The 27127-nt window shown below is 42.1% G+C and overlaps 1 protein-coding gene across 2 annotated transcripts; it reads left to right on the top strand.

Annotated features, from left to right (window-relative positions):
* The first annotated feature begins 272 nt into the window (after window positions 1–272).
* rictora (RPTOR independent companion of MTOR, complex 2 a) lies at window positions 273–27127 on the top strand. 2 transcript variants are annotated; one of them, XM_022664897.2, is made up of 40 exons: window positions 273–349; window positions 463–510; window positions 2644–2741; window positions 3713–3777; window positions 3909–4040; window positions 4241–4304; window positions 4832–4958; window positions 5048–5217; window positions 5364–5431; window positions 5947–6014; window positions 6776–6858; window positions 7103–7190; window positions 7587–7677; window positions 7866–7932; window positions 8363–8443; window positions 8866–8966; window positions 9544–9694; window positions 9965–10066; window positions 10583–10629; window positions 10730–10865; window positions 11695–11894; window positions 12387–12513; window positions 12779–12943; window positions 13450–13526; window positions 13991–14069; window positions 14174–14283; window positions 14373–14460; window positions 14740–14832; window positions 14958–15064; window positions 15703–15929; window positions 16581–17009; window positions 17550–17896; window positions 18689–18972; window positions 20052–20229; window positions 20318–20396; window positions 20860–21072; window positions 21215–21370; window positions 21493–21616; window positions 22205–22343; window positions 23458–27127. In XM_022664897.2, exons 1-40 carry the CDS (start codon window positions 301–303, stop codon window positions 23530–23532), a joined length of 5133 nt encoding a protein of 1710 aa, XP_022520618.2. In that variant the 5' UTR covers window positions 273–300; the 3' UTR covers window positions 23533–27127. The 2 variants fall into 2 exon arrangements, with proteins under 2 accessions (XP_022520618.2, XP_022520617.2); XM_022664896.2 differs by having other exon boundaries at window positions 20049–20229.

Here is a 27127-nt window from a genome sequence, read left to right as displayed (position 1 = left end):
TAGCTAGTTTGTGTAATTCTTCTTCTTCTTCTTCTTATTATTATTATTATTATTAATTATCTTAATTGTCTTAGCAACAAAAGGCTGAGTACACTATAAAGTATACACTTTAGTTAAATTTGTTAATAAAATTATTTTTTTGTGCTGTCGACATAAAAATTTGTTTAGTTTGTTAAAGTTTGCTTGTATTATATTGTGTTTTTCGAAATGTGTGTGTGTGTGTGTTTGTGTTTGCGTGCGCGTGTGAGCGTGTTTGGCTGTCGTCGCGAGATCGCGCGTGATTCCCGCGCTGTCCGGATCATGGCGCTGAGCGTCCGCGGCCGCCCGAGCCGCAGTGCCCGGCTGAGAGGTGAGTTGTGTCGGCTGTGGTGGGCGCTCCGCCCCGCCGGAGCTCCGGAGGGTGAGTGTGGGGTACTGTAGCGGCGGCGGGGCTGACCTGTTCCCCTGTGTGTGTTTAAACAGGTCGGAATGACAGCGGCGAGGAGAACGTTCCGCTGGACCTCAGCAGAGGTGCGTACAGACTCAGAGCTAACCGGCTAACCGGGCTAGCGGAGCTAATGCTAACGGGGCCATTCAAATCAACAGGATTTGTGCTAGCCGTGGGGACGCTGATGATAGCCGGGCTGACAGAATTTAGCTGACATATCTGGCTAAATAGCTAACTACATTAGTTTACCTCAGATATTCAGCTAAGCTTACTGAGGGAAATATTGAGATGTCAGGGCTAGCTAACTGTGCTAAGCTAAAAGTGCATTAGTGACAGCTAAGCACAGGCTAAAAGAGTTAATCTAGCCAACTAAGTTACGTTAGTTTTCTCAGATATTTAGCTATGCTGTCTGAGGTAATGTTAACTGAAGTGTTTAGCTAACTGTGCTAAGCTAACTGTGCATCACTGTCAGTGCTGACCTAGCTAACTACATTAGTTTACATTAGTTAAGCGGGCTGAGGTAAGTTTTAAGCTCTCGGGGCTAAGCTAACTGTGCATTACTGTCAGTTGAGCACAGGCTAACACAGCTAACTAAGCCAACTACGTTAGTTTACCTCCGATATTCAGTTAAGCTTGCTGAGGTAACGTAATTGGTATGTTGACCTGTCAGTGCTAAGCTAACTGTGCATTACTGACTTCTGAGCACAGGGTAAACTAACTTATCTAATGTAACGTTAGTTGCCTTTATAAGTTTATCTCAGATATGCAGCTAAGTTTTCCTAAGGTAAATGTTGACCTGTCAGTGTTAGCTAACTGTGCTAAGCTAACTGCGCATTATTGACAGCTGAGCACAGGCTAACCGAACTAACCTAGTTATCTATATTAGTTTCCCTCAGATATTTAGCTGAGTGGCTGAGGTAAATGTTGAGCTGTCAGGGCTAGCTAACTGTGCTAAGCTAACTGTACAGTTGAGCACAGGCTTACAGAACTAACCTAGCTAACTACATTAGTTTACCTCAGATGCTCAGCTAAGCTTGCTGAGGTAAATGTTGACTGAAGTGTTTATCTAACTGTGCTAAGCTAACTGTGCATTACTGTCAGTTGAGCACAGGCTAACAGAGCTAATATTTATAGGCTAGTTAGCTAAGCTAGTTACTAACAGCAGTGTGTTAATGTGATTTAATAAACTTGGGTCATGTAAAAAAGAGTAGAAGGACTGAGTTTTTAATAATCGTAATATTAGCGGTAGTAAGTATAAAAAACTCTGTTTAATCTTTTACTGGCAGCAGCAGACATGAACAGTGGCTGCCACTTCTGCACTGGTGGCACCTGCCACTAACTAACTGGTGGCTACCAATGCTGGGTACGCAGCTGTCAAGTGCCAATTAGTTGTTTGACTGGCATCTGCCTCTTCTGCATTGGTGGGGGCTGCCACTAACCAATTGGCCAATGCCGGTGCTGGACTGGCAGCTGCCACAGACAGACTGGAGCCTGTCAATGCTGGACTGGAAGCTGCCATTAACTGCAATTTCCTGCTGTCTCTTGCGAGTAAGAGATTCATCCCTTGCTGGAGAGGGGGTTTGTTTAATCTCTTAGTGGCAGTAGTGGTTGGCAGCAGAAAGGAGCAGTCAGTGGTAGAAATGGATTGCTACTGGCAGTAGATGGGAGTGGTGGCTGCCACTAACTGCACCTTTGCGCTGCCAGTTGCCAGTTAGAGATTAAACCCTTGCTGTTTTTTTTGCCAATATCATTCAGCCTTAGCCTAGGTCTCACAGAACACAAAATAAAAAAAACTTTGTTTCTGTTAGTCTGAGTTCCTGTGATATCAGATTCTTTTATCCGTGTGTAATAAGAGGTGGATTTATCTTACTGTTTATTATCATGATGTTATTGATAATGCTGTGGTATGTTGACCCGTGCAGGTGAGATGTTTCTCAGCTCTGCAGGTGCCGGTTTTGGTTTCAGGTTTGAGGACACACAGGTCAGACAGGTCGACACAGGAGCCTAAAGTGAAAGTGAAATGCTCAGAAACGAGTGTTTATGTTGAGAATGTGTTGGGTGATACATGTGTTATTAATTGTGGCTGTTCTCCAGGTATCATCTGTTCCTTTATCTGTGTGGGTCTCTGTGTGTGTCTCTGTGTGAATCTCTTGTGAATGTCTGAGTAAGGGTTTGGTATCGTCTCATTTTCACCAGTGTTGTCTCCTTTTCCCCAGAACCCTCCGAGAACATGAGGGAGATCCTGCAGAACGTTTCTAAATCACACGGGGTCTCCAACATGAGGAAGCTGGGCCACCTCAACAACTTCATTAAGGTACTGAGTGAGATTGGTGGTGATTACAGGGTTTATAAACAGGTAGAAAATAACAGACCTGACAGTGTGGAAAACTGAGAGACACTCTGCTAATGGAGAGAGAGAGAGACCGATGTGGTAATCTCTAAAGTGGAGACAGTTTTGCCCTGATTATTCTCTAATGGAGAGAGGGGTGGAGAGGGAGAGGGAGAGAGAAAGAGAGGGAGAGGGAGAGAGAGAGAGAGAGACAGGGAGAGGGAGAGGGAGAGGGAGAGTGGTAGAGTGGTAGAGTGGTAGAGAGAGAGGTGGAGAGAGAGCAGGACCCTGCCCTGCTCTGAACTGTTTGTTGTTGTTTTTTTTTGCCTGTGAACTGCTCTCAGTTTCCCACGCTGTGTCTGAGTGCGTGTGCGAGAGTGCGAGAGAGAATTCAAGAGAGATTGTGTGTGAGTGTGTGTGAGTGCGAGAGTGTGAGTGTGTGTGAGAGTGCAAGAGTGTGAGTGCGAGAGTGTGTGGTTAAGGTTGTACAGTGATTTTTGTTGCTGTGCACGTTTAGTATGTCCTCAGGACTGTGTGAAGCTCTGTCTGCAGCTGATGTTACCTGTGTTATACCTGCAGCTGCAGATTGCACAGCTTTACAGAGCTCTGCAGGGTTTGGGGAGGTCTGTACAGATGTGTAGAGGCATGTGTAGATCTTCACAGATGTGTAAAAAAGTTTAAACAGTGTATTCAGTAAAGGTGCTTTGGGGCTGTGTGTGTGTGAGAGAGAGAGAGAGAGAGAGTGTGTGATGTCAGAGCTCAGGCAGTTAGGGGGCATGTGACAGAGGGAATTTAATCAGGGCACACACACACACATGCACACGCATGCTTGTTTTCTTCATACACGTGTTATAATAGTAGTAAATATGAGTCAAAATAATACTACAACTGTAAACATTTTGAAACTATTTTAAAATAATGTTATTTAAAAAGTAAATGATGTCGTTCTCTCTTAGCTGTTGAACAGTGTGGGTCATCATGAGGAGAAGTTTGGGTTTACTTATGAGGAAATAATCATCTGGTAAGACACACACACACACACACACTGCTGTCTTTGATTAATATTACCACTTAGCAATAATGTCTCTCTCTATCCCCTCTTTTTCTCCCTCTTCCTCTCTCTCTGTCTCTCTCTCTCTCTCTCTCTCTCAGTCTGAGGCTGGCTCTGCTGAACGAGGTGAAGGAGGTTCGAGCTGCAGGTTTGAGGGCGTTCAGGTATTTAATTAGAGACAAGGCTGTCCTGCAGAAGCTCCTCCAGCTGCAGGTGGATTACCTGATCTCCAGGTGAGCTTTCACTCCTCACCTGTTCACCTTCTGTTCATATAGGTGTAGGAAAATACTAATATACAATTGCAGAGTGAGAAATAGTATATGTTGTTAATTATTAGTTTAGAAGTAAAAGAATGGTGTCAGAAGTGTTTTTGTTGTGTTGTATTTGAATAATGTGTGTGAATGAGATCTATTAACTGTGTGTGTGTATATAGGTGTATAGATATCCAGCAGAGTAATGAGGTGGAGAGGACGCAGGCACTCCGGTTGCTCCGAAAGGTGAAAACACACACACTCGCTCACATAGTTTCCAAGCCATTACGTGGCCATAAAAATTGTTTTTGAAAAATGAAGCAGGTGAATCCAAGAAGAAAGGAAAAAATATATAAATAAACATACCGCTCCTCACGCGGGATCCAACCTGTGTCATCAAGATTGAGGTCCAATACACTACCAGGCTAGTGAATTGGGATACAACCGGGAAAAACGCCCTTAAAAGGAGACAATGAGCCCAAAAACGAGCAGAAAAATGAGAATGGGTGAAAACTAAACGCCAAGCTCAACAGAGAGTGAGGCAGGGGGAGGAATATAAACAAAAGCTCACCAGAAAAGCATTTTAAATATTTTCCTTTTTTATTAACTTTCATTAGAGTTCAAACAAATAACCTCACGTCTCAGATGTTTCATGCTTGCGGACCACATCTGACCCATGGGCCGTTTATTGCCGACCCCTGCTCTGTACCTTTACCCTATAAACCCAGCTGAAATCTCTCTCTCTCTCTCTCTCTCTCTCTCTCTCTCTGTAGATAATAGCGGTGGACGCTGCTCTCTTCCCCGGCTCGGTGACTAACTCTCTGGTTGCCGTGGGAAACGATGGTTTGCACGAGGGCGACCGCATGGTTCTGGCCTGTAACGCCATTATCTGTGAACTTGGTAAGCTGCAGGTTGTGTGTATAGTGAGGTGTTTAGGTGCAGGGTTGTGACGGTTGGGTTCTGTTGTAATGTGGTTCTGTCTCTCTCAGCGCTGAGGAACCCGGAGGTGGTGGCGGGTCGGGGGGGTCTCAGCACTCTGCTGAAGAACGTTCTGGACTCTCAGCAGAGCCGCATCAACGAGGCTCTCATTACCACTGTACTGCACCTGCTCAACCACCCACACACACGCCAATACGTACGCTCAGACGTGGAGCTAGAGGTACACACACACATACTATATACACACACACACACTCTACAACCAGACACATACACACACACACTGCACCGAAAATCCCCAAAAAGTCTGGACTGTCACTTTAAAATAATTTATTTCAATGATTTTATTGTCTGTTTGTGTTTCAGCAAATTCTGGCTCCGTACACAGATTTCCACTACAGACACAACCCAGACACAACAGAAGCTCAGCTGAAGTGAGTTACTGTGCTCTTGCTCTCTGTGTTCTGATGGTTCTATTTCTTTGGTTTTTACAGTATTAGAGTTATCTTGTTATTTGTTATTGTAATATAGTTATTATATACAAGTCTCTTAACGCTGTGTATCGGCCGATACCGAACAGACTGTATTTTTAGATACGTTTTATATAAAGATATTCTGCATTAATTTATTAAGTTTCTACATTGCAAATCATTTTTAGTGATTCCTACACGTATTTAATTATTTGGCAGATTTTTTTCATGTGTCTTGTCCTGTAGTTTGTAAGATATCTACATTGTGAATGGGCTGCTGTTGTTTTGGCACGATTCAAATGTAACAATGATATAAATACACACATGTACCCAGCCATCAACATCGGGTACACAGCAACTTCTTGGCATCACCTGAGCAACCACCTGTTATCTCATAACATCTGCTCATCGATCACTTAGCAACATCCTAGTAATGGCTAAAGACATCATTGCATCAACTGTGTTTGTGTGTTGTGCAGGAAGGATCGCGAGGCTCGTTTTTTAGCCAGTAAAATGGCCATTGTTGCTTCCTTCCGCTCGTGGTCAGGTACAGTATCCTCACAACACTGCTCTGCTCATCTATATACGTTAGATCAACATTACTAACACCTATTAATCATTTAATCAATTAATGAGCGTTTATTTAAACTCTGAACACACTGAAACTGACGCTCATTTACAGTAAAGCTGGTCATATACACAACATATAGAATGGGAATTACGTTTTATACATTATATATTAAGTACATAAGCAGCTAAAAAACAGTAAAAGCAGTAAAAGTATTTAACCCCTAAACAGGCATGCTTAATTCTTGAGGATTTCTAATCAATCAGTACATAAAAGGATTTATGCTTAATGAGAAGATTTGTAATAGAAAATATTTAAAAATGTTGAGGTAAATCTGTAATTGTCAAAATATAATGAATAATAATGATAATATTGTCAGTTTCCTGAACTTTGTTTTAAACACAATATGTTAGTGTGTTTTTTTTTCTATTTTTAAACATGCAGATTTTTGGTTTGATTCCTTTTAAAATTGATCTGAATTATTAAGTGGAGTAAAGAGGGAAGAGGCAGCTTCTCCAAGTGTCCTGTAGGAGATTCTCTCCAAATCCCTTAAAATGAAATCTTTTAAAGTGTTAAGATCTTAGTTTACTGCAGCAATAAAGGTTTTTTTATCATCTTCACCTGAAGCCCGTATACAGAGCAATACCTGTTATAGGGGTTTTAATGTAAATAAATATTTTTGCTGTTTATTCTCTCTCTCTCTCTCTCTCTCTCTCCCTCTCCCTCTCCCTCTGCTGCAGGTATCATTAACCTGTGTAAGGCGGGTAACTCAGGAATCCAGTCTCTGATTGGTCTGCTCTGTATACCAAATATGGAAGTCAGGGTGAGATGATGATGATTTTATTATTATTGGAATCTGTCAGTGAACAATTCAGTGTCTGATGTGTGCAGTAGTTTAGCCCTGGAGCTACGAGGCTAATGTAGCTAATAATTAATAGAAGTGAATGTGCACCAATTAGCGTGATGCTAACTGCAGCCCCTGTTGTTGCATTAAATTCATTTTAAGTGTGTGTATGAAAAAGAGGTTTATATCTGTGTGTATGTGTGTGTGTGTGTGTGTTCTGCAGAAAGCCCTGTTGGAGGTGCTGTACGAAATCTTCAGGCTGCCCGTTCCCATGGTTACGACTGACTTTGAAGAAGCTCTTCAGAGCATCGGTAAAAACATGCCCCCATCACACGCTAAAGCCACAAGTTCTTTTAAAATACTGACTTAATCTTCTTCATATTTTCTCATTCTTATTATTAACAATCATATAATAACCGCATAGAAACCACCTAGCAACCACATAGTAACCTCACACGAACCACCTAGCACCTAGCTCCATAGCAATAGCATAGTAACTACCTTGCAACACTGTAGCAACCACTTTGGATGCCATACCAACCCCCTGGTAACACCATTAATAAATCGGAAAAATGAATAAAAAATAAAACTTCAGCCTTGCTGTTTTTGATGTATAGTGAACATTACTCAACATACTCAACATTAATTCTGTAATCTGACTGTGTGTGTGTGTGTGTCTGTGTGTGTGTGTGTGTGTGTGTGTGTAGACCCCAGCAGGCTGCAGGACAGTTGGAGGCTGGGTGACGGGTTTGTTGCTGCCGAGGCCAAAGTCATCCTTCCTCACAGAACCAGATCACGGTAAGACACACACACACACACACACACACCGCTTTTTGTATATTAATCATCATTACTATAATATAATCTCATCATTCAAAAATCAATATCTGCGCTCAGAATTAAGTGTGGGATTGTGATTCTGTTCAGAAGGAAGATAAAAATGATCAGGAACAAACAAATGTGTTGAATTTCTCTGTTTTTTTTAGGCCAGATCTCATGGATAACTACTTGGCCCTGATACTGTCCACCCTCATTAATAGCGGCCTCCTGGAGGTACACACACACTTAACACCACGGCTTCAGACTAACACCGTCCCGCACACTGCACAGAATTAAAACCCTTTGAGGAAGCTTTCAGAATGGAGAATCTGTGTGCGGTAAAAAGTGTAAAAAGTTTTCCATCAGGTTAAAATATAAATACACAAATAAATACAACAGCAAAATATAATAATAATGATAATGATAATAATAATAATAACAATAATAATAATAATAATATTATTATTATTATTGTAATTATTATTAAACAAATGGTCTTCCTTTTTCGGACACCTGATAAAAATCTTTGGGATGTTTTTGCAGTGGTTAAGAAAAAGTTAGTCTGGAGCCCTCTGGACATTTGATTTTACACCCTGCTATTACTGTGAATTTAATAGTGTATGCGCTAATGTGTTGTTTTGTGTGTGTGTGTGTGTGTGTTTAGGGTCTGGTGGAGGTTGTGACGAGCAGTGATGATGATCTCTCTGTGAGGGCCACCATACTCCTAGGGGAGCTTCTGCACATGGTACACACACGCTTATTAAAGAATCTGCAGATAATAATTAATTTATTCTGAGTGCGAAAATAGGATAATATTAGGGGTGGGACAATATATCAGTATTGCAATATATTCATTTCATATTTTATATAGTTTTAATGCATTTTCGATACAAGCTGCAAAATGTGTATATTTTTTATTGAAACAGAATCTCTAAATTCCCTAAGCACCGCCCCCAAATTAGATTTACTGAAGTATCTACAGTGAAGAATATTGGTTGTTAAATTGTGTGATCTTGTGATCGTTCAGCCCTAAATCCAAACCGTTTTATACCAGATATTAAAACTGAATCAGAATATTACACCTGCAGCACAGGTAACCATCTAAATGAGTTTTAATGTCAGAAACAAAATCAATTAATTATTAATCTCTCTCTCTCTCTCTCACAGGCCAGCTCGCTCCTCCCTCACTCCCACAGTCATCACCTCCACTGTCTCCCGACCCTCATCAACATGGCGGCTTCCTTCGACATCCCCCCTGAGAAACGGCTGTGAGTGAAAATAGATCTAAAATAAATTATGTTACAAATGTTTGTGAGTGTGTTCACCTGCATGAGGCTGCACCCCCTGCTGATCACAGATGTGCAAATTCTTAGCTCTTGTCGCTAAATGCAATTCACTAGAATGCACTAATTTGCAATTGAGTCTCCTCACGGATCATCTTCATACTTGGCTACATACGTCTACTATGCTCTTGCTGGAGTGTGTGTGTGTGTGTGTGTGGGGGGGGGGGGGTATAATCCAATAGGGAGTCAGAATGGTGTATGTTTATACTTCTCTACATCCAATCACAATCAGATTCACTCTATCTGGATGGAGAGATTTATCTGGATAGGGGTTTTATTGAACGATGAGAAGCCGGAATGAAAACCAGCTGAAATTAAACAGGAGTAACGAGACTGTTTATATTAAAATGTAAAGAGGAGAAAGTTCAGATAATTGTGTGAAAATGTAAAATAATTATTCCTGTAAATTAGAGATAACCAACAATTCTACTTTATTATTTCACACCTTTGTTTAATTGTTTGTGTGTGTGTGTGTGTGTGTGTGTGTGTGTGTGTGTTGCAGGCGAGCCAGTGCGGCGGTGAATCAGCTGAAGCGTCTGCACGAGCTGAAGAAACGCAGCCCCAAACCACACAGCCTTTACCTCCAGCTCATCCTGCAGCAGAGCTCCCACACACACACACACCGCTCACACAGAGACACACAAAGCTCCAAGGTGCACACACACACACACACACACACACACACACACACAACGCTCACACAGAGACACAGTGTGAAAGAACTGTTTCCAAAACATTACACCAACTAAAATACTTAATTTTCTGTAAGTCCTTCATATAAAGAAACTGATTTAATCTGTGAGGCTCGAGTCACGAACATTGTTGATGCCATAAAATTGCCAATATGTTGCTGATATGGCAAAAAATCACAAACAAACAAACACACACAGACGGTGTAGTAATGGAGGTGCTGTGTGTTGTAGGATACTGAAGATGCACTGATAATGAATCTGAGGGACAGTCAGATCCTCAACCACAAACAAAACCTGGACTGGAACTGGGTCCTCATCTCTACTGTACTGAAGGTAACATACACACACACACTGTTAATTATTTATTATTTTAAGAAGCCCCTCATGTCTTCCAGCATGACCATGACCCAAAACACACAGCCAGGTTCTGGTTGTGGTGTAATTGTGAGTCCTTAATTTGTTGAGACTTTCACACTACACGACTGATCAGCAACATGGGGTCACATTTCACAATTACACGATTTTTATTCACAGTGAAAATCACAGACTCACCTGCCAGCTCTCCAGAAACACATTTATCACGGGAACACACCAAAACAAAACACAAGAGAACTAGCAATGCCCTGCCAGAGAATCTCTAGAGAGGAGAATATGCACTTAAAGTGATTGCAGAATGAACAGGTTCATATAAAGCAACTAAAAATAAAATTAGAGTTTATAAATGTCTAAACAGTTTTATGTTTTCAACTCAAAACTGTATCTAATGTCAGACTTTTATTTATCTGGTGTTTTAATGTCAGTGTTCAGACTGTCTGTCTGAATCAGCTTTGGTGTGTTTTTTCTCCACAGTGGCCGAACACGAACCTCAGGAACAACCGAGACGAACAAATACACAAGTAACCGAACACAACCACCGCAGCCTGACACACGTTTAATACAGGAGTTACTGTGTAAAGAGGACCTAGCCTTATACTGTGTGTGTGTGTGTGTGTTCAGGTTTGTGCGCAGGTTGCTGTATTTCTATAAGCCCAGCAGTAAGCTGTACTGTGGTTTGGATCTGGAGCATCCTAAAGCCTCTCAGCTCACCACGGCCGGCTGCCTGCTGGTCCAGTTCCTGCTGGAGTCTGAGGAGGTGAGAGAGAGAGACTCACAGATTTAACAATCAAACCAAATCAAACCGGCATATCGTCAATAACATCCTGTTTAAAGATCTCTTTCCATCGTTTTTTCATTAATTTTAAAATGCCTTGTGTCTCTAGTATTAATGAATACCATGTGAGCTGATTTTGTGAATAAAAAAGTGCTCCAGTGATCCAGTATAACCTTGCTTTAGTAAGGGGGAGAGAAATTAAAGGATTTTGGCTCTTGCTCATGAATATTCATACATGCAAACATATCGCATCTGATTGGCTAACAGCACTGCAACACCAGGAGGCAGCGAGACGGACAACAGTTAGAAACTTTTTAAAATAAAGACATTTTTACACTAATAACAGTCTTTACAATGTTATATGTTACTTTACAGCATGTGTAATAATGAACTGCTAAGTGCAGTTCAGCCACTGATCTAGTCTTAGTGTCTCTGTAAAACACCAAATCCACCGGAGATCCTATTTAACCCTATAGATACTTACACACAGAGGTGGATAGATCCAGGTCCAGAAAGTAAAAATCCAAATTCTTACTTTTAACTAGTGTAAACAAAACTGTTCTAAATATCTAAACACCTACCTATCTCAATTGTACTTGGCTGGCGGTGTTTTATAGACTAATTCTAACCATTTGTTTCTTAGCTCTGAATTACTGGGTAAAGCATATAAACACTGAGATATATACTGAGATATATATATATATATATATATATATATATATATATATATATATATATATATATATATATATATATATATATATACACACATATATACACTCTCTCTCTCTCTCTCTCTCTCTCTCTGTAGGAGGGTCAGGTGTATCTGGAGGATCTGGTGAAGGACGTAGTTAATTGGTTAATCTCCTGTTCCGGGCTGAAGTCCGAGCGCAGTCTCCAGAGTAACGGGCTACTGAGCACGCTCAGTCAGCACTACTTCCTGTTCCTGGGTACGCTGTCAGCTCAGCCGCTGGGGGTGAAGACCATGGAGAAGTGTGGAGTGTTTCAGTGGTGAGAGCACACACCTGCTAGTGCACACAGCTTTTAATCATTTAATCCAATACAGATTTCTTTTAGTTTTTACTTTTATATTATATGTACATTTTTAGATTGACAAGAACATTTTATTATCAGACAAAGATAACCTGAATAAATATAAAAAACACTTTTAAAATGCTTATTTATTAAAGTAAAACATCTATTGAAACTAGTTCTGTGTGAAAAAAAGTGTTTCCCCTCCTAAATTTAATAACGTATGGCAGCAACAACTGCAATCAAGCTTTAACACGTCTTTCTCATCTCTGTGAAGGAATTTAGTTCCCATCTTCTTTACAGAATTATTTGAATTCAAACACATTGGAGGATTTTCCAGTAAAAACGTCCTGTTTCTAATCATCTCCATTAGTAAATAATAGAACCATTAGAGTTTTGTTTACACCAGCCTACAAAAATCTGTCATATGTGTTTAAAATCGTGTGTGTGTGTGTGTGTGTGTGCGTGCAGTCTGTTAAGCCTGTGCTCTCTGAAGAACCAGGACGCTCTATTAAAGCTGACCGTGTCCACGCTGGACTACAGCAGAGACGGACTGGCCCGGGTCATTCTCTCCAAAATCCTCACCGCCGGCTCTGACGTAAGAAACCCCTTTCACCACTGTAATATAAACCAGTTTATACTCCTGTATCGCAAAACTTTCAGAGTTGCAGTGGATTGCATGCAGAGATATAAAAGCTCACAGCTGCGTAGGGCGCTCGCACAGGCTACACTGAAGTCAACACATTGATTCAATGCAGTAGTATAAATTGGACTAAATGGTACCTGTGACCTGATACCTGTCCTCTGGGCTGCTGTGATTGGCTGAGGGTGAGCTGTACTGATCTCAGGTCTATCTGTAACAGGTCTGCCGGCTGTACGCTACTAAGCACCTGCGGGTGCTGCTGAGGGCCAACGTGGAGTTCTTCAGTAACTGGGGCATCGAGCTGCTGGCCATCCAGCTCCACGACCTCAGCAAGGTCGTCTCCATGGAGGCGCTGGACATCCTGGACGAGGCCTGCGAGGAGAAGGTAAACCACCTTTAATATCATATAGTATCACATCATACGATATTATAAAATATTATACTATACGATATTATATCAGCAGTTTTTTTATTTCATTCAGTTTAGAGAACCACGATTAATATATGTGTATTAATGCCTGTTATGATAAATACATTATTGACTTATTGTACGATAAATATTCCTGAGATCAGTAATATATGATGATATAATGATATTGGTCTATATTGTGTTTATTTCTGTGTTTGTTCACATTTATAACCGTGAACAGTATTTTAGCCGCTCATTCTAAATGACCAATCAGAGCTTGAATAACTGTAACTGCTGCAGTAGGAGAGGAATAAACTATAGATTTACCAAACTGTAATTTCATTAAAATGTTGTTGTCTTTAAAAAGGTATGATTTCTTTGTTTTATTTGTGAAGTATTATTTGTTGATCACAGTTTTCTATAATCTCACCATTTCTGATATTTTGACCTCTGATATTCTTCTTCTTCTTCTTCTTCTTCAGGCTAACCTGCATGCACTTATACACATGAAACCTGCACTGACTCACCTGGGAGATAAAGGACTACTGCTGCAGCTCAGGTGTGTATATACACACACACAGATGAACCTATTATTTCCTTTACATTATTTATTTTTATTTATTTATTCTTAAGAATAGTAAGCAACCCCAGTCAACACAGCTTTTATATTAAACACAGTGTAAACATAATCTTTTATTTCAGTTAAATATTAGTGTAAAATATGTAAATCACTATATATATGTTCTTTACAGGTTTCTGACCGAAGTAAATCTCTATCTACTGAGACTCTCTCTTCTTTCATGTGTAGAGATCTACAATCTCCATTATCCCATTCTGAAAATCTAATTAAAACAGTAATTTTCTTATTTTAATCAATTCCATTAATCTCCCAGCGCTATTGCTCACCTTTTTGGGCTCAGTTCTGGTTACAGACCTCTGGTACACATATTTTCAACGTTCCACTCACACACCCCACTGTGTAACTCTTGTGTAACTCTGTGTGTGTGTGTCCTATATGTATAGATTCCTGTCTATTCCAAAAGGATTCTCCTACCTGAATGAGAGAGGATACGTCAGCAAACAGCTGGAGAAATGGAGTAAAGTGAGACACACACCACGTCACTGTACTCTGACACGCTGAAAATCACGAGACTGAAACTTGTATCATCTGTATTACACTGTAATAATGTGTGTGTGTGTGTGCAGGAGTATAATCTGAAGTATGTGGACATGGTGGAGGAGCTGATGAATGAAGCTCTGACTACGTATCGTAAACCCGTCGACGGAGATAACTACGTCCGCCGCACCAACCAGAGGTCAGACCCCCACCACGGGGTTCTACTACATATTTCAGCAATTCATACCGGATATCTCACAGCGTGTGTGTGTGTGTGTGCGTGTGTAGGTTACAGAGGCCGAACGTGTATCTCCCGGTTCACCTGTACGGTCAGCTGGTGCACGATAAGACCGGCTGTCTGCTGCTGGAGGCTCAGGTAATGATCTCGTCAGGTGTAGCGCATCTGCTGGCTGATTGATGTGTAGCTCCGCCTGTTTGTATAAGAATATACTCCTACCAGAGACTGTAAAAAAGATGGTCGCCGTTCCCATTCATTCAATAAAAATAAAGCTAAAATCTTCCTCCATGTTGGCGATCCTGAAACCCGAGTCTGCGCAGTAGAGACCAGAGGAGGGAGAAAGACTGCCTACTCATTTACATAACCCCACCCCTTGATGCGTAATGTTAAGCCCTGGTTTCTCTGTGTGTGTTTCAGAACGTGGTTCCGGATCTGAGCTACACGGTGCGTTCTCCGGTTCTAGATACGTGTGAGGGAATTAAACAGCTGAAGGCGGCGCTGTGGGCTCTGGTGAATACGGCTATATTTTATCAAATTAAAAAGTCAAATTAAACAATGAGAATTTTATCAGTGGATAAAACTGATAATGTTTTGTCGTGTGTGTGTGTGTGTGTGTGTGTGTGTGTGTGTTGTAGGGAAATATCGGCAGCTCTAACTGGGGAGTGAATCTGCTGCAGGAGGAAAACATAATTTCAGATATCATCACTTTAGCCCAACACTGTGAAGTGCTGTCTATACGAGGGTAACACACGCACGCACGCACGCACACACACACACACACACACAGACACTATAATTCTAAAAGTATCTTGAGGTACATCCCATTTCTAATCGATTAGGGTTTAATATGGTATATTTGCCCACCCTTTACAACTCTTTAAGGAAGGTTTTCCACAAGGTTTATGAGTGTTTTTTTTTTTTTTTTTTTCTATAGCGCTATTTACAACAAAAGTTGTCACAAAGCAGCTTTACAGAAAAAAAAGTCCACACCTATTGAGAGCAGCACTACAGAGATGTAATTTATTGTGGTGATGCAGGGGTGAGGAAAAACTCCCTTACATTAAAGAGGAAGAAACTTTGGAAGGGTTTTTTCATAATTCTACATCAACCTCACCACATTATCCACGTCTTCATGGAGTTTGCTTTGTGTACTGGTGCTCAGTGGTCATGTCTGAACAGGAGGGGGCCGTCCTCAAACTGTTTCTACAAAGTTGGGAGTATAAAATTGTCCAGTTTCTCTTGGTTTGCTGAAGCATTAAGAGTTCCTTTCACTGCAACTGAAGAACAACCCAACACCATAATAATGATCCCCCCTCTACCAAACTTCACTCTCAGCACACTGCAGTCAGACACACCCTGATCTCCTCTCTCTCTCTGCAGGGTGTGTGTGTACGTGCTGGGGGTGATCAGCCGGACTCGGCAGGGCAGTGAGGTTCTGAAGGTTCTGGGCTGGGACTCGGTTCGGCACGGGCGGAGGCAGCAGTGGCCGGTGGTGGAGGAACCGGAGGCGAGGCTACCGGGAGAACTGAGCTCCATCCCGAGTACACTCAGCCTAAACTCAGAGTCCAACAGCTCCCAGAGAGAGAGCGAGAGCGAGAGCCAGCCCAGTGAGTACACACACTCACTATACACACACACACACACACACAGCTCCCAGAGAGAGAGCGAGAGCCAGCCCAGTGAGTACACACACTATACACACACACACACACACACACACACACACACACACAGCTCCCAGAGAGAGAGCGAGAGCCAGCCCAGTGAGTATACACACACACACACACACACTCTCACACACACTCTCACTCACACTCTCTCACACACACACACACACACACACACACACACTCTTATACATACATAAACTGCAGACACCATCAAAATAAATTTTAAAAATATATAAATTGGTGAAATTAAAGAAAAGGCAACTAAAATCTTGGTTTGGAAACAAATGAAAAAAGCCACGCCCATTTTCTCTCGTGTTTAGATGTCAGCATTTTTTTCTAATTAAACAATAAAATTTGTAATTATCAATATTAGTTACAATACTAATAATTAATATCCAATAACTAAACTAAAGTCTCGTTTTTAACACAGATTAGAAACTTTTAGGAACTCTATAGGAGTTATATTTTTTATACTAAACATGTTTTGTAAATGGGTGGAGCTGAACTGCTGTAGGCTGCATGAGTGGGTGGAGCTATGAGCTAAACTGTGAGTGTGTGTGTGTGTGTGTGTGTGTGTGTGTGTTGCAGGTCTGTATTTCGTGGATGATGAGTGTGACGGGGTGGAGCGCTGTGAGGACGTGTCTCCGGTTGCACGTTCTAAACCAGTAAAGGACCGGAGTCCGTTCACCCTCCTGGCGTCGTCGCGCCTCGTCCGGAACCGGTTCCTGAACTCTCTCCCCCTGCCCAGCATGAAGCCTCGCAGCACCAGCGACCCCAAACACAGCGGCGGGGGGAAGAAGTCCCCGGAGGAGCTGCAGCCGGGCGCCGTGCGGCGGAACCGCACCCTGACCGAACCCTCCAGCTACTCGCCGGGGCGCGCCGCACAGGGAGAGGTGTTCTACAACGGCAGCCGCTCGCCCCACAGCCCCGGCATCAGCCTCGAGACCTCCTTCATCAATGCCAAGACCCTACAGGACGGATACGCGGGGGGAGACGGGTCGGACACGGAGGTCAGAGGTCAGTCTGCGATGTTAAGCCTGGGCTGTTAACATAATGAGGCTGTTAGGTGTAGACGTTGCTTTAGTGCTAACCGGTAGGTTCTGTTCAAAAAGCACTATGAATATATCGCCGGTTCGAATCCTGTTCATGCAGCTTGCCATCATCAGTTGTTCTTGCTCTCTCTGGGTGGGTACAGTACAGTAGATGGCGCTCTCTCTTTCCCCTCATCACTCCTAGGGTGATGTGGATCAGCACAAGGCTGCGTCTGTGAGCTGATGTATCAGAACCGAGTCGCTGCGCTTTCCTTTGAGCGTTAGCGCTGTGCTTTTGCTTCTCGGCAAAAGAGGTTCAAAAAGAGGCGGAGTCTGACTTCACATGAATCAGAGGAGGCGTGTGCTAGTTTTCTTAACCCTCCTGGTGTTGGATCATCACTAGTGATAGGGGGAGTCCTAATGAGTGGGTTGGGTAATTGACTGTGTAAATTAGGATAAAAATTAGAAATAAAATTGTATTTATTTTTTAAAAAATAACCAGAATGATGTGTTTTATATGTTCCAGCGTTTCCTAACTGCGTGAGAGGACTGGAGCTGGAGTTCAGGGGTCAGCGGAAGATGATGACCCTGGACGAAGTCTCTGATGTGGAGATCAAAGGGCAGCGGAAGGTGGTGACGGTGGAGGAAGGTCAGCGCGAGAGGAGGGCGTGCGACAGTTCGTCCACCGGGCTGCCAGGGGGCGCCGTGGCCTTAAAGAGCCGCAGCCAGAGCTTTAACACAGACACCACCACCAGCGGCATCAGCTCCATGAGCTCCTCGCCCTCCCGGGAGACTGCCTCCGCCGTCACCGTGGATACAGACTGCGGCAGCATCAGCACAGTGGTCAGCACCAGCGTGGGCAAGACTGATACGGTGAGAGCGACAGGAAACTATACAAATCTGAGCGAAATCTGGATTAGACACGACAGTGTGAAATTGTAGGTCCTTTTGCTTTGTGTTTCTAGATTTTCCTATGGTATACAAAGTGTTTCATAACCTACCTGGTTGCCACTTGGCTTTATCGATAATTACAACTTTGCTGCTATGATGTTGCCAGGTGGTTGCCAAGGTGTTGCTGTGAAGTAGCTGTAGTTGGTGGTGGATGTGTTCTAGGTGTTTACGTGTTACAAAATGTGTTGATTGCTGTAATGTTGCCAAGGTGTTGCTAGGTGCTCTTGAAGGTGTTCCTTACTGGTGTTTCTCTGTTGACGCGTGTTGGTGTCTGTGGCATTGCAGAAGAGTTGTGCTTTCTAAATTGTTGCTAGGTGGTTGCTATGGAAATGTGTAGCTTGGTAATGTTTTGATTGGCTGTTTGTATGGTAGGTATAAGGGGTTCCCGCCGAAAATTGATTAGTCAGGCTTGGGGCGCAGTAACCTATTCAACCAATGGCTGCCAATCGCAATATGTTGGAAATTGTTGTTAAGGCGACCACCCTTAATATAAAGCGATGTGGAGAAACCCTGGGGTAGCTTTTGGTTTCTAAGGTGCTAGGTGGTTGCTGTGGTAATTGGTTTGTTGCTAGGAGGTTCCAGGTGTTCCAGGTGGTTGTTCAGGGTGTTTAAAATGAATCCTCTCTTTCTCTCTCCCCCTCTCTCTGAAATTAGATATAATAATTTATAATATTTTATAATAATTTGTATTGTGTGTCTCTCTCTATATCTCAGGGCGGTGGCGTGTCTCTGGTTCCGCCGGGTTCTGCTCACACTCTGCCGCGGCGTGCGGTCTCTCTGCGTTCTCCAGCGTCGGTGAAGAGTCTGGTGGACTGCAGCGTGTTCAGCCCGCGGGACGCTCTGGGCTACGCTACGCTCAGACGCCTGCAGCAGCAGAGGATCCACCCCTCCCTCTCCCACAGCGAGGCCCTCACCTCCCCCGCCAAGGACGTGCTGTTCACCGACGCCATCACCATGAAGACCCGCAGCCTGGACTCGCGGCTCCACGCCTCGCGCAGGTACCGTACCGCACCGCACCGCACCCCACCGCAGGGGCCGGATCTCTCCTTATCGATTTATTAATTTTTTTTTTTTTTTTTATCTTTTTTAATTCACTCGTTACTGTCGATCCTTCAGCCACTCCATAAAGAGACCCAGCTACTTCGGCCCCATCCACCGCAGGGTCTCCAGAACCCTGCAGCTGCGGTGCGTCATCAGTACAACCAAACCTGTTCCTCTACAGCACCTGTAAATACTTACAGAGCTCACCTGTAGATCTGAGGTCTCCTGTAGATCAGTGTTCCCTGAGTAGATCAGATTAAATCAGAAACACGTACATCCTGCTAGATTAGACCTGTCCTGTGTAGGTTCTGAGTGGATCCTTTAAATACCTGGTATTATCTGTAGATACTGGGTGGGTCAGTCCTGTCCTGATGATAGTCCTGCATCCGTCTTCTGTAGACATTCTGAGTAGATCAGGTCTTATGGGAGGTTGGACTTTTTCAGATTCACACTTTAAAAAGAGTGGTATGAGAATCACTTGTAAGATGGTAGAAAAAGAGGCCAAAGAAACCCACAAATTTCAGTATTTTCCTTGTTAAAAGTGACGATTAGCTCAATATTACCATGGTTTATTGTAGTTTCAGTGTTTTATGGCTGAATTCTTCATAACAAACATTAAAAAGATGGCAGGTAGTTTGTCTCAGTATGTAGCTAGTTTACTTTCTCGTTCCATCTTAAATGGTGCAACAGGCATACAATAAAGCCCTAAAGTTAACTAGTTATTCAGCAGCAGGTAGGTTACTGAACTTTAGCTCTTTAGCGCTCCTGATGACGTATCGGTGGTGATGTATGAAGGGTTTCCCAATTCTTAGGGGGAGGATTTTACCCCTTTACCTTCTAACTCTAAAAGGAAGGATTGCACTTGAAAAGAAGGGGTAGGGGTAGGACTGGGCCGTAGAGAAGAGCAGACTTGTAGCTCAGACTTGTCCTGGTTTAATTCCCGGTAAATGAGACATTTCCTGGGTAGATCAGTCCTGCTATAGACGAGTGTAAGTTCTCTCTGGTGATGTAAACATGCTGCTGTTTTGTTCAGCAGATTTCTGAAGGCTCTGAGCTTCGTGTCTCTGGATAAGGAGGATCTTCTGAGCCCCATCAATCACTCCACCCTGCACCGCTCCGCCTCCCTCCGCTCCATGGTTTCTAGCGCCACCTACGGCTGCACTGACGATTACATCGGCGTCGCCCTGCCCGGCGACGTCACCGACCTCTTCCACGTAAATCTCCTCATTTACTGTCTAAAAACACTCTGTCCCTTAGTCTGAATCAGGATTCAATTTATCTAAACCTGATTTTCTTCTTCAGATTAACGAGAACTCTTACTTCCAGAAGAGGACGAGTCCACCAGTCGCGGAGAAATCCGTGTTCTTCGGCGACTCTGACGGTAAAAACCTTCATAAACCTCTCAGTACAAATCTTTAGTGTTACTGATATACACTGATATACGCTCGGTGTAAATTAGGGGTAATAGTCCTAACAATATGATCACGATACTGTGATTCAGTGATACTTCATGATTTCACAATTCTTTGATATTTCTCAGTATCTGTCTTACTGTAGAGGATAAAGTACTCTTAAATAATCAAATACCAGCAATTATGGATTTATTGGTGTTTCGGTTTTACACAATTTAAGAACCAATACTCTTCACCACATATTTACCCTGTGGAGTAATGAAGCAGTAAAGGGTTTTAGGTAGTTTAGAGCATCTATGCCTCAATACAAATACCCATGTAGTCGCCAAAGATCGATAATGTATTACAAATAATAAAATACAATTTATTACTATATCAATATGTTATCCCTCCCAAATGTAATTGTGTGTGTGTGTGTGTGTGTGTGTGCAGGGTTGATGGACAGCTGTCGAGCTGCTCTGAAGCAGAGGGTCAGTATAACGGAGCTGTTGAGCAGTACCCGGTCTGAGCAGCGCCGCCTGCTGGGTGGAGAGGAGAGTACAGGCCTGCAGCAGCACAACAACCAGAACTGCCTGTACTGCAGCGCCATGCTCACCCTGGGAGAACACACACACACTCCTCTCAACAACGTCTACCTGCGCACAGGTGAGAACACACACACACTAACTCTCAACTGCGTATACCTGCTGTCTTTGTATTGATAGATCAGGTATGGTATTAGCTTGTTTGTGATGTTATGTGTGTGTGTGTGTGTGTGTGATGATGTGTGTGTTGTGTTTTTCCTCAGATCTCTCTGACGGGTTCTCCCACTGGCAGCCCAAACCCTCTCACACACACCTGGAGGTTCTGACCCAGTCTAAGTTCTCCGGGGTCTCGGGCTGCAGCGACGCCGCCGTGAGTCAGGGGTCCACCAGCAGCACCCCCAGCACTGAGATACTGCTGGGTAATTATTAACACTATCATATTAATAATAATAATAATAATAATAATAATATTTATTATTAATATTAGAATTTAATTTTTACCTGTAGTAATCTGTGTGTGTGTGTGCGTGTGTATGTGTAGGGGGTAAGGGGATCTCGGAGGATGGGCCGGCGTGTAGAGTGCTGTTGAGGAAGGAGATTGTGCGTCTGGTCATCAACCTGAGCTCATCAGTCGGTAACAAAGGAAACGAAACGGGCCTGCTAACGTAAGATCCATCAGAACCGCTCTGTACCTGAACATCACACCTGAACATCACACCTGAACATCACACCTGAACATCACACCTGAACATCACACCTGAACATCACACCTGAACATCACACCTGATGTTCACCACACCTGATGTTCACCACACCTGATGTTCACCACACCTGATGTTCACCACACCTGTACATCACACCTGTACATAACACCTGATGTTCACCACACCTGAACATCACACCTGTAAATCACACCTGAACATCACACCTAAATTTCACTCCTGTAAACCACAGGTTTGCATTAAGAATTAACACAAGGCATTAGGATTTATTTAATATGTCTCTGCTTGGGTCCAAATGTGGCGAATTTTTTAAATTTATGTCAGTTTATTTGAATCATTGCATTTAAATAAGGATTAATTAGAATGAAAAAGTGGATTATACTCAATAAAACACCTGATTTAGGAGAAGTAGCTGAACTAATCATTCAGCTCCTGTATCCTCAATACACCTGATCTCAGGAGGAACAGAGTCCTCATACCTCTACACAGGTAGTGTGTTAAATATAGTGTGTGTGTGTGTGTGTGCTGCAGGATAAAGGAGAAGTTCCCGTGTGCGTTTGATGATGCGTGTTTGTACTCGGAGGTTTCCTTCCTGCTCTCCAGCTGCCGCTTCCGCCTCGCCTCCCGCCGCTTCATCCAGGAGCTCTTCCAGGACGTCCAGTTCATTCCGGTACACACACACACACACACACACACACACACACACACAAACCTCTCTCTCACACACACACTTTGGTGCTACGCCCAAATATTGCATCTTGATTTATTATTAACTTTATTATAAATGTCCAGTATGGTTGCAATGATCAACAGAGACTTTAATAGTTGACTCGTCATTAATGTGTCCTTCAAACATGTAACCACTCCAGATAAGGGACAAGATAACACTGATACTCACTGTACCTCATCAGCTCATTATACATTTACACATATTCTCAGCATTTAAACCCCACATATAGAGCTTCTGTTGTTTTCAGTATTGCTGTTGAATGCTACTCAACATTCCTGTACATGTATTGATCGATACCCAAAGGTTTAAGTATTTCAGTAGTGCTTAAGATTTAATGTCAGTATTGATTGATTGTGGAGATTCCAAAGTGAGGTTCTAATATATATAGGTATTTATTTTTTCACATGGATTCTATATTGATATTAGTCTAGTATTTATAAACATTGGTATTAGCGGATATTCATTATTGTAATATACATCTCTGAAAAAAATGAAGAGAGCACTTGAATCAGTTTCTCTGTTTTTTCTGTTTATAGGTTTGTGTTTGAGCTGTTTGTTAAAATGAACATTGTTGTTTTATTCTATAAACTACAGACAACATTTCTCCCAAATTCCAAATAAATATATTCTCATTTAGAGCATTTATTTACAGAAAATGAGAAATGGCTGAAATAACAAAAAAGATGCAGAGCTTGCAGACCTCAAATAATGTAAAGAAAACAAGTTCATATTCATAAAGTTTTAAGAGTTCAGAAATCAATATTTGGTGGAATAATCCTGGTTGGTTTTTAATCACAGATTTTTTTTTCATGCATCTTGGCATCATGTTCTCCTCCACCAGTCTTACACACTGCTTTCAATTTGGTAAAATCAAAGAAACTCATCATTTTTAAGCTCTCTTACTTTTTCCAGAGCTGTGCGGTTTCAGTGTGAGTATTTGATTATTACTTAGGTTACCAGTGTTTGTATGGGGGGGGGGGGGGTTGAGCTGGTGCTGTGGGGGGTAACTGTGGTTCCTGTGGTGATGTTGTATCTGTGTGTGTTTTCTCTGCAGCTCTACAATCAGGCTGAAGCTGTTCTGTCCAAACCCGTCAGAGCGTCCCGAGACGAGACTCCCGCCGAGTCCTGAGGGGGGCGGGGCTTCTGTATCCTCCACCTCCTCCCTTCTTCCACCCTCCCTCCATCCATCCATCCCTCCATCTCTCCTTCCATCCCTCTGCTCCTCCCTTCCTCCTCTAATGCAGAAGGAGAAGCCGGTGGAGGAGGTGATGGTTCTGGTTTGATGTTGGAGAGGGAGAAAGTGATGAGAAAGTGGTGAAAACGACTTGATTTATAATGTTTTTAAGACGGACTCAGAACCGGCGTCTACAGCGCCACCTGCTGGACTGCACTGACCTCCTGCAGGAGAAGCGCGTCACCAAATAAATACGGTGGAGCCTGAGAACCTCGGGAGCAGGACATTTACAGCCAGAACTGATGGAGAGATTCTCTCTCTCTTTTTAAAGATTTTCCTGGTAGAGGCAGCACTGTGCTCAGAGGGTTTCTGAGGTGTTCCAAAAGGGGTTCTCGAGGTGTTCCTCAGCCCTGAAGCTCTAAAACACTAAATCTGAAGACGGTCAGAACTTCTGCACCTTTGATCAATGACTCTCAGCCGTCAGAACAGCAATCGTCTTTACTTTTATTTATTTTTCTCTCTTTACGCGAGTGTGTGTGAGAGCGTGAGCTTCAATCAGACAATCAGGTGCGAGTGTTTTATTTCACAGAAGTACGTTCAGTCCAATACACACACTTTACACACACACACACACACACACACACACATTCTGCATGTTATTCACAACCAAACTCATCTGATTTAAACACTACAGGCCAAAAGCTTTTTTATTATTATTTTTGTATATTATTATTATTATTAATAATAAAATCATATTTATCATAAATTTTAGGTTATTCATTTGAAAATGAGTTTCCCCATCTGTAAACCCTCTTTCTTAGTTTCAATACATACCATTTGGCTCCACCCACTCATTCAGCCTACAGCAGTTTAGCTCCACCCATTCATTATTTCAGCCTATTACTGTTTATTAGTTTAAAATACAGAAAAATATTATTTTTATGTCTATTTCCAAACTTTTGGCCTGTGGTGCAGCTACTGCTGGATTTACACACACACACACACACACACACACACACACACACACACACACACACACACACACACAGACACAACACACACAGCTTCCTGAGGGTTTTGCACATGTACAGTGTGAGTAGTGGGACGTCAGGCTGTATATTAAATTATTGATTTATTGTTGTTTGTTAAAGTGACAGCTCTTCCCCAAATCACTGCTAGGCTCCGCCCTCTCGAGGTGGGTCAGCTCAGTAAACACTCGCATCACCAGCGGTCTGAGGATACCAGCCTCTCTACAGGTCTGATTATACACGATCAGATCATTTATATAAACTGAATATCAGATCTCTCTGTAACGGGAGATTCAGATTCAGTTCATTTTGGTACGATTCAGTTTAATTCAGTTTTGTTTTTATAATAATAATAATTATATAATTGTAATAGAGCTGTGTATTAGCAAGAATCTGGCGATATAATACACATAATACATTTACAGTTTAATTTATTGTTATATAGAGTATATTGTGATTCTTTAAATCAAATTTAAGAAATAAAAACAGTTGTAGTATTTATAAAATCTGAATAGGAAAAGAAAAGTTTATTTTTTATCCAATCAGAACAGTGGGATCTAAACACAGGGCGGAGTTTAAGCAACACTAAATGAACCACGTCTGACACCAATCTTTACTAATAATTAAAAATCAGTAGTGTGTTTTTGTATATCGATAAATATCGATTTTTTAAAATCACATTTTCATTGAAAAGCAAGGTAAACTGGTTAGGTTCTAAAAGTTATGTAATTATCAAAAAAGTGTCTAAATGAGTTAAAACCTGCAATAAATCAACAGAACGCTGCAGCTCAGTGATGTGAAGCTCGGATCTAAATAAACAGCGCCCCCCTGTGGAGAGTCTTCAACCTGCTAAACGTGAGATAATCCTGTCTTTAGTTAATCAGTTTGATTAGTTCGGTTCTGTATTTAATCCGTTCAGAGTTTATTATTTAGGTAGTTAGCTTCATGTTTGGTTAGCTGGCTAGTTGTTTAGCCGGTTTGCTGATTAGTTTGTTAGTTAGTTGATTAAATATTTAGATAATTGAGTTTATGAATAATAACTATCTTTGTAATAAAGTAACTTTCTATCTCAGTTGCTCATTGAATAGCTGGTTAGTTTCTCACACAGTAAATTAGCGGCTAGTTTAGTAGTGAATTAGCTGTGTTGAGTAGCTAACCGTATAAATAGGAAGCTAGATGTTTAGTTAGTTACTCAGTGTAGTTAAGTGTGGGTTGTTTAGTGTGATAGTTAATTTAGTTAAATTTAGTTAATTTAGTTAGTTTGGGTGTTTGATTAGTTATTTAGCTCTTTGATTATGTAGCTGTGGTTTTAGTTAGCCGTTTTTCTTGTCAGTTAGCGAGGTAATAAATTAGTTAGCTAGTTTTTTAGGTAATTAGCCAGTTAATAAAGCAGTTATTATTCTGCTAAACGCTCTGCTGAAGATGAAGGTGATGATGATGATGATCAGATGATCAGACCTGTAGAGCTGCTCCATCACTGAACCTCTGCTGTGTTTTTACTGCTTTACTGAAAAACAACAGAATTATCAGATTCTAACAGAGACCTGGTTTCCTCAAACTGCTGCTGCTAATGGAGTGTGTGCGCGTGTGCGTGCGTGTATATAATGTGTGTGTGTGGGAGATGATATTAAGAAATACTCCGTAATAGCCCACTCTGTTCCTCACTGTGTCTAAAGGATGAGATCAGACCAAATCCGATTTCTATCATATGGATATTTGTGGATGTTAAAAAGTCCACAGCAACCCATATACAGATACCACAGAAACCCATGCAGTTACCAAAGCAACCCACCCAGACACCACAGCAACCCATACAGATACTACAACACATATTAATACCACAGCAACCCACACACAGATACCACAGCATCTCACACAGACACCACAGTAACAGTGTGGACAGTGATCTGATCTGAGGAACTGATCCGGTTTACCTGCAGTCTGAACACAGGCTGATCTGAATGAGCGACCTGAGAGGGTGCACTGTGAGATGGTGGTCAGCAGGGGGCGCAGCAGGCTGTTTGAGCGCAGGTAGACGCTGACAGTGTGGATCTGTGTTGTAGAGTGGGACTGTGGGTAATGTAGTGTTTGCTGAAAGTGGGAGGAGTTTCACTGCCAGGCTTTAATCCTGTTTTAGATTAATTGCATGAGAACTTCAGACTGATGGGAGGACTATTTTTCTACTGTGTGTGTATATGTGTTTGTGTGTGTGTGTGTTTTGCACCTTGTATGAAAGCGGTGAGGTAAAAGATATTTATATTTTTCCTAAAGCTAATGCACACTGTAATATAGAGCAGACTGACCTGAATGCTAATTACCCCTGTGTAGAGAGAGAGGGTGTGTGTGTGTGTGTGTGTGTGTGTGTGTGTGTGTGTGTGTGTGTGTGTGTGTGTGCGTACGTACAGACTGTGTACAGTGTGCTTTGGGGAGCAGTAAGAAAAATACAGTCTCGTCAAAGGGAGTATTATTATTATTATTATTATTATTATTATTATTATTAAAGAAGGAAATTGTTGATCCCA

The sequence above is a fragment of the Astyanax mexicanus genome, chromosome 22 (assembly GCF_023375975.1).
Source record: "Astyanax mexicanus isolate ESR-SI-001 chromosome 22, AstMex3_surface, whole genome shotgun sequence".
NCBI classification, from domain to species: domain Eukaryota; kingdom Metazoa; phylum Chordata; class Actinopteri; order Characiformes; family Acestrorhamphidae; genus Astyanax; species Astyanax mexicanus.
This window is presented reverse-complemented; position numbering and strand designations above follow the sequence as displayed.